The sequence below is a fragment of the Homarus americanus genome, unplaced genomic scaffold, assembly GCF_018991925.1.
Source record: "Homarus americanus isolate GMGI-L3 unplaced genomic scaffold, GMGI_Hamer_2.0 scaffold40248, whole genome shotgun sequence".
Classification (NCBI taxonomy): domain Eukaryota; kingdom Metazoa; phylum Arthropoda; class Malacostraca; order Decapoda; family Nephropidae; genus Homarus; species Homarus americanus.
In genome coordinates this window covers 5,640,654-5,649,466 of record NW_024712526.1, presented here as the reverse complement: position 1 = coordinate 5,649,466, position 8,813 = coordinate 5,640,654, and the positions used below count along the sequence as shown (strand labels likewise).

The following is an 8,813-nucleotide window of genomic DNA, read 5'->3' as shown; positions in this document are numbered from 1 at the left end:
AGAGGTGTACCTGGGAGTGTCAGGTACCAGGGAGTGTCAGAGGTGTATCTGGGAGTGTCGGACGTGTACCTGGGAGGTCTGAGGTGTACCAGGAATGTCATTGAGTACCTGGGAGTGCAGACGTACCTGAGTGTGTCAGAGGTGTACCTGGGAGTGTCAGAGGTGTACCTGGGAGTGTCAGAGGTGTACCTGGGAGTGTCGGAGGTGTACCTGAGTGTCTGGGGTGTACCTGGGAGTATCGGGGAGTATCTGGGAGTGTCTGAGGTACCTGGGAGTGTCTGAGGTATACCTGGGAGTAGGAGGTACCTGGGAGTGTCAGGGGTGTACCAGGGAGGTCAGTGGAGTACATGGGAGTGTCAGAGTGTACCTGGGAGGTCTGGGGTGTACCTGGGAGTATCGGGGAGCATCTGGGAGTGTCGGAGGTGTATATGGAGTGTCGAGGTGTACCTGGCAGTGCTGCACCTGGGAGTGTCAGAGAAGTACCAGGGAGGTCACAGGAGTACCTGGGAGTGTGAGAGGTGTACCTATGAGTGTGAGAGGTGCACTGAAGTGTCTGAGGTGTACGGAGTGTGAGAATTGTACCTGGGAGTGTCTGGGGTGTACCTGGGAGTGTCTGAGGTGTAGCTGGGAGGTCAAAGGTGTAGCTGGGAGTGTCAAGGTGTACCTGGGAGTGTCAGGGTGTACCTGGAGTGTCAGGGGTGTACCAGGAGTGTCAGTGGAGTACCTGGGAGGCTGAGGTACCTGGGAGTGTCGGAGGTGTACATGGAGTGTCAGAGGTGTACCTGGCAGTGTCAGGGGTGTACCTAGGATTGTCAGTGGTGTGCCTGGGAGTGTCTGAGGTACCTGGGAGTGTCTGTGGTGTACCTGGAAGTGTCTGAGGTGTACCTGGGAGTGTCAGAGGTGTACCTGGGAATGTCAGAGGTGTACCTGGGAGTGTCGGAGGTGTACCTGGGAGTGTCTGGGGTGTACCTGGGAGTATCTGAGGTGTACCTGGGAGTGTCAGAGGTACCAGAGATTGTCGGAGGTACCTGGGAGTGTCGGAGGTGTACCTGGGAGTGTCTGGGGTACCTGGGAGTGTCTGCGGTGTGCCTGGGAGGTTCATGTGTGCCTGGGAGTGTCAGAGGTGTGCCTGGGAGTGTCTTAGGGTGTACCTGGGAGTGTTTGAGGTACCTAGGAGTGTCGAGAGTACCTGGGAGGTCAGAGAAATACCAGGGAGTGTCACAGGAGTACCTGGGAGGTGGAGAGAGGTGTACCAAGGAGTGTGCAGAGGTGTAACTGGGAGTTTCTGAGGTGTACCTGGGAGGTCAGGGGAGAACCAGGGAGTGAAAGAGGTGTACCTGGCAGTGTCTGAGGTGTACCTAGGTGTGTCAGAGGTGTACCAGGAGTGTCAGGGGTGTACCTGGAGTGTCAGAGGTGTACCTAGGAGTATCGGAAGTTTACCTGGGAGTGTCGGAGTTGTACCTAGGAGTGTCGGAGGCGGACCTGGGAGTGTCAGAGGTGTACCTGGGAGTATCAGAATGTGTACCTGGGAGTGTCAGAGGAGTACCTGGGAATGTCAGAGGTATACCAGGGAGTGTCAGTGAAGTACCTGAGAGTCTCAAAGGTGTACTTCGGAGTATCGGAGGTGTACCTGGGAATATCGGAGGTGTACCTGGGAATATCGGAGGTGTACCTGGGAGTGTCAGAGGTGTACCAGGGAGTGTCAGTGGAGTACCTGGGAGTGTCAGAGGTGTACCAGGGAGTGTCAGAGGTGTACCAGGGAGTGTCAGTGGAGTACCTGGGAGTCTCAAAGGTGTACCTGGGAGTACCAGAGGAGTACCTTGGAATATCGGAGGTGTACCTGGGAATATCGAAGGGGTCCATTCTCATGTAATTGGTGAAGTCTTGCTCATGTCCATCTTGCAGTTCACGTAAAATCGTGGCATGACTTCGCAATACTTTTCTTCGACCTAACCACTCTTTGCACCATTCCCTTTTCTGCATTTGGTTCTTCTTTTTGCACATAGCAGCAATTATTATAGTACACAACGCTATGCTCTTCGCTTTAATTGTCCGGCGATTATTCCTGCGACACACCATGGTGATCGTACCGCACCCGCCACTGCCGACCACCTACTAGCTACCGGCGCCCGACTATGACTGCCGCCACCCACCCTCGTGTGTACAACAAAACACAGGCTTTGCCCGGTAAACGGGCAAAGCCCGCCGGGCACTGCTCGATCGTGTGGACGGGGCTTTAAACAAAATCTATTTTTTGACCACAAGTGCCCCAAGGACGTCAAGGAAAAAAAAAAAAAAAACATCTTGGAAAACCATAGATGGCAAATACACTTATCAGGATTGAAAAAATGTCTCTGAAATCTTCCATGCGTCATTACAACCACTAATTACCCTGCAATTGAATTGTTGACCATTGCTTTAAATTCGGCATGCTTAGGAGTGCAACACACCCTGTAACACCACGTATAAAATGGAACACTTAATAGGGATTTACAAAATAGTTTTGGGGGTTCATAGAAAACACCATGAAATATCAAGTTTATTTTAAGTCAGGCATTTTCAAATAGTAAAATAAGCCTGGGACAGACACCCTAGAAACATCAAATGGAGTGTTACCTAGGAAATTTATAGGCCTCAGGTCAGGTCACTAATGAACAGCCATCCCATCCCGATTGTAATGATGCCTGTCGGCCTACTGTATGCCCTGGTTACAATGTTTCTGATATGCTCAATAAACTTTCTCATCTAACAAGGCTCCATCCTCCTAATCATTTCATTCACTCCAAACATAACAAATATTTCATTATATGGACCCAGTTCTACAATATTTCTAAACAATGACTGTATATAGTTGTATAAAACCCTGTAAAGGCACTGTACAGTGGAAAAAGAAAACCTCAATTGTAATAGGGCTTTGTCTTGCCTCCTTCTCTTAGTTTATTATTTGGTGCTTTGAGGTGGTTGTGTTTTAGTAGTTTTTTATCTTATTTCCACATCCGCTTTGCTATTTGTTAAATAATAGAGCTTTTTTTTAAATTTCTAAGTCAAATATAGTATTACTTTAACAATCTTTTAAGAGAGTAACCTGACACTGTTGGCTGCGCTTCGCTATCATTTTACTATTTTTCAGAAAAAAAAAGAATGATCACCTGGGAGCGTCAAGCCAAGTGGCGACAGAGCAGCACACTCATTGGCCAAGTGGCTCCCAAAGACCTGTCCTGGTCACTTATTGGTCGGCGCCAGGCTGCATTGCCTGATTTGCGGAGAATTTCCAAACATACTAATACAATGGGAAATTCACTTGTGCTAGGGGTGACCACACCATACCAGCATAGCGGAATACAACAGAGCATGAATAGATGATTTTGGACCATAGAAAAAGGATTTTGAGACCATGGCATGGTTGCCCCTATCAAGCAGAACACCTCATTCAGTCAACACTGTACACAAAATTAATAATTGTTACATTTTGCACACACAACTTCCTTAACCCTTAAACTGTAACATACCTCTGCAAATCCACTTACACCACTTATGAGAACAGCCATTTTTTTTTAATTGTACACTAATTTTAACAATCATAAAGCATGTCATGTATCCCAGTAAACCTCCTCACACTCCCTCAATAGGGCTCTTAATTGCCTTTGTTATCATGGAAGAGGTACATTCATTGATGTTAGTGGGAGTCTGGCCCCTGCCACCTCCTTCCTACCCCCAATTATTCTTCTACCTGCATATTTTTAATTTGTGAAGAAAATATATTTCTAAAAGTTTTTTGCTTTTCATGTTTGTTGCACAGGTTCTTCAATTGTTGCAGTCTAAGGGATAAACAATCCATCCAAAAAAATTTACAGAGCATAATTTCAACAGTACTGCCTAAGGTCAAGTTATTCTCTACAGATCATAATATAAAAAAAAAAATGCAAAGCTTTTGATAAACATTAACAGCTAAAATTTTCTTATACCTGTACAGTATAATCATAAACTTCTCAATACACAATCCAACAATAAATTTTCATATTTTGTTGTCTAAGATACTATATGAAAATGGACATTTCTTTAGCACCGATCTGTTGCAAACAGTCCCTCTATTGTGAACACTGTATAGAGGATCACACACATTAAATAATGAAAATCTTGATACATCAGATTATCATGACATAGCTGGAGAAGTATTGGGCTATTTCACCATAATGACCATTTTTGATGCTTCTAAGCTTCTGAAAATTGACAATCCATAAGGAGAATTATTCTGGCAGATATATATAATATATATATTATAACCAGTAACTTAATCAATTCATAATCACATCTGGGATTCAAGCACACACACACACGACTCCACAAGGTAAAACTAAGCTATCTTCACCACATTCCTAATAAATGGGATTGTTTTATTACTAAGCTCTGTAACATATACTTTGTTCAACTTAACTATTGAGCAAGAATGACATCTAACAACTAAAATGGTTACCAATGCATTACTGGCTTACAGTTCCAACTCACTACCTAAAAAAAAAAAAAAAAAAAATATACAAATCTTTCTTTTTCACTTCTAACACCCTAGCCAGTAAAGACAGAGAAAATCATATCAATGATTTCCTAAAATATGCTAATAGCAGTTTCACTACAATGACAGACATCTGAGTATTTTAAACATAATGTTGTAAGCTTAACCAACCCATACTTAAATACACAGTGATGAAGTACATAGCACTTGTGTTTACCTAAACCAGTCTTAATAATTCATATTCAAACTTTTCATACCCTAGTCAAATTCAGGAGTAAATTTATTCAAACAGCCCCTGCATTCCTTTGGTTCAAATATACAGGTAAATGTATCTTCCCCTATTCACCCACTTTGTGATAGCTCACATTCAAGCTGACCTATTGTGTACCTTATTTAAATAATCAGAAGTGACTTTTTTTTATAAATTCCAAAAAAATCCTATTACACTTCTATATAATTACATCTGCATTGTAGAAGCAGTGGCTACCTGTAAGCTAAGACCACTACTGTACGTGATTAATGCAATAACTGAAATGGGAAATTTCTTTTTCTACAAATTGATCTTGTAAAGGTTCTCACAAACTAACTATAATTAGCACTATGAAAGGCACATTACAATCAAGTTTTTCGTATCACTGCAGTGGAATTAAACAATGGGATTCACCACTTGACTTAAAAAGTCTTGTCAAGTTTAATAAGTGATGTTTAACACAAATTTGTAAAAGCTCAATTTTCCCCATACAATAATACATTCATCTGGTCATACAGTTTGGTATGAAGTGAATCCCTACTAACTCAATCAAACTCTTAATTGCTACTCCTGTAATTTTCCTTCTTATCCTTTCAAACCACCATTTAAATTTTCTCTGTGCAACGTACAACAGAAATATTAATCTAAGTAAAAGGCAAGTCATCTGAAGACTACACACGAGGCACTCGGCATACCCGCCATAACCTTTGCTTTGAATAGAAACAGCTCCCAAAGTACAGAATTCCAATTATAAAGTCGTAACCTTACCCAAACTGGTTTTAGATGGAATTTGTTTAATTTTTACCATAATTTGGTGTAGATTATCTGAATGATAAAGGTAAAAAGCATATACAGTCAGTTCTGCTATAAAGCGATAGTTGTGTTCTTGTAAAACCTCTCGTTGTAGAAATTCGCGCAATAGAAATAACAGGGCTTATGGAGAAAATAGGGTTAGGTGCAGATTACTCGAAATCGAAAAAAAATTTACTAGTTAGCCTTACACAAAGGATAGCACAGTGTAAATAAATGTTACATTCATATCTAATAATGAAATCATACAGTAAATGTAACACTTTACCTTGAAAAAATATGAATATAACTTGATGAGGGAGAAGGGTGATTTTGAGGTTGATAACATCGAACTTCTCTTCAAGTGTTATAGCCTTTCTTTAATGATCATCACCGGGAATGCGATCACCAGAACACTTCTTGGAGATATTCTTCTTTTCCATATTCACTGTTAATACCACAAAATTGGAGAAATAGTTAGCAAAAAGCACGTTACAGCGCGTTTTACAAATATCGTTCTACTATTCATAAATTGCGTTAGAGCCAATTCGCGGTGTCAAAACCCGAGTTATAGCAGAACTCACTGTATACTATATGTATTGTCATCAATAATAATAATACAACCCCTAATATTAGTAATTTTGACAAATACATTCTTTCAATATATTAATAACCGAAAAGCACTTGCTTGTATGATTATTACAACACCCACACTAACACAATGGCAACAGGTTGCTTGGTACTGTATAACAATTGGTAAGTGCTGCACCTAAATTATACTGATGCCCCAGCCACATCTCCCAGCCTCTGCCCAAGGTTCTGGGCTCTTTGTCCACTGTGTGGTGCATCACATCCTTGAAAAAAAAACATATGGTTCAAGCTATGAATGAAGAACTAACCAAATTAGTGAACAGCCATTTGATTTGGAAAGGCAAGATGATTGTTTCAATAGAGAAAATGGAAAATCAGGGGCAGGGTGAATTCATCAATTTTAAGCCGAGCGCCTCGTATGCAAACATGTGGAATCATCAAAATGTAATTATCGTTAGACATGTACTTCACAATTGTACACAATTTGCAAAAGTGCAGCGAATTCCATTGAAAACTGGATGTCAAGTTGATTTTTAAACTAGCTGATGAATGAAAGGATGAACAATCAATGGTTTGGCACTGCACTGGCAGATACACATTACCATTTGTAGCAAAAGGTGCAAAACTGGAAGATGAATTGATTTTAACAACTTATGATTGCAGACACACACACACTAACCATCTGACACGTGTGTGAAACATTATTAGACCACGGATGATAGATATTGGGACATGCATTTACTTTGGTATACAGTTTAACAATGTGTATTTATTTCGGCGTAATTACTATGATGTTCGGTTACCAAATGTAGTAGGATCAGTGTACCACAGAGCCACACATACCAACCCTCCCGGGACATCACGAGTTGCATGTAGCATTTCGGAGATCATCAGACCCCTCCTGGCAGATACTTTTTTGAGATACATGTCAAATTTGTGTAAATATTTCTAAGGAATTTTTCAACAAATATTTATGTCTTTAGTAAAAAATAATAGTACACACGTCAAAATGTTGATACTGTACTGCACTTTATGACAAGGTTTATCTGATACAATGAATATTCAGGTCTACACAGTTTTTTAACTTCTTACACTATCCATGTCCAAAACATCAGGACTTCCACTAACTAATCTAGTCATAATTACCCGCATCTTAATTCTTAAAAACTGATGCCTTAACCAATTCAACAGAGATCTTACAGATTAGCTATGTGTTCTGTCTTTGCCCCAGTTCACTTCCTTGTATGATAGAGACCAGGTTCAAAATGATCTCAAGGTATATTTCTGTATCTATAATCAAATCATATGATTAGGCTTTTCCTTCTATAAACATGCTATCACAACTATAACCTAATGAATATTAAAAATTATTCCTAGCATATAAATTTACCTTAACCAAAATACCAATCCCTTATCAAGGAGAGTTCATTATGACTAAATTTATAATGGTGCTGATACTGCACATTTATTTACACCTCTTTAACATGAACTGAATAATGAACTATCCCATGAAAACTAAGGTATTTGTATTTTACAAGGCTTTACAGTGATATACTTCATTGCACCACAGCTCCTTTACCAAACAATAGTATTTGGAAAAATTTAAAGATATAATATCAATAACATCCATTTATATTCTTTGTTGCAAATATGTTTACTAGCTTTAATACAAGTAAATACCTAGGAAGCAGTAGAGATAAATGCAGTGAGACACATCCAGAGAAGGCATCAAGTTTATGCAAACAAACTGCACAACACATGCAGTTCATCATAAGGCAAGGAGTTCCTGAATAATGCAGGAGAAAGAAAGCCACTGGTATTAAGAATAAACAACATATTTACACAAATGTACAAGGGAAGATGAACACCAAAGACTGGCAGTTTACTTATTTTTTTCATCACAGACCAAACATATGGTGCTCATGCCAATTATTTATATACATTATCATAGTTACCCTCTTATCCTTAAGTGTGTTGTATGGCTACCAAGTAGATATTTATGTTATGCAAAAGTTCTCTCAGAAAGTGAGCATTACATTCAAATATATATATATATATATATATATATATATATATATATATATATATATATATATATATATATATCATGTAGATCCACAATGAAAATGTGGATAAGATACACTTTCACAGTATCAAAACACACATGAAATAGAAATATACCCTAAGCAATTTTAGCAATTTTATTTTATTTTTAATTTAACTCATAAATGTTTCATGCGATGTGAAAGACACAAGGACCATGCTATTAAAGTCAGTGATATAGGCTTATGGTGAACAAAATGGTGAGAATCATAAGATGATTAGTGAAATGGTACCAGACTGTGATTAATAAACAGTGCTTAGGGATGAAGTATTGTATCTCCAATACTTACCCTTATGATAACTAAACATAATGTAGAGGAAAAAAGCTGCAGTGAAACAATTCATAGGTGCAATTACTACACAATATTTACAGAGAAAAAAAGACAATGCAACAAGGGACAAATAATACACCAATGATAAAAAATAACTCACAATAAAGGACTGACTGTTATTCACAGAATACATCTCTGGTTTCTATGTCACAAACTTTCACATACACTCACACCATCAATTTAGTCTAAAAACACAAAGCATTCCCAGTATAAATTACAAGTGAATAAGGCTACATGA

The 8,813-nt window shown here is 39.3% G+C and overlaps 1 protein-coding gene across 1 annotated transcript in view; it reads right to left on the bottom strand.

Moving 5' to 3' along the window:
• LOC121863472 (putative per-hexamer repeat protein 5) overlaps positions 1-2,760 on the bottom strand; it is a 20,047-nt gene extending 17,287 nt beyond the window's left edge. Inside the window, exon 1 of the mRNA XM_042362149.1 lies at positions 2,751-2,760. Within this exon, the coding sequence (XP_042218083.1) occupies positions 2,751-2,760 (10 nt within the window). The remainder of the gene's footprint in view (positions 1-2,750) is intronic.
• Between the last annotated feature and the right edge of the window lie 6,053 nt (positions 2,761-8,813).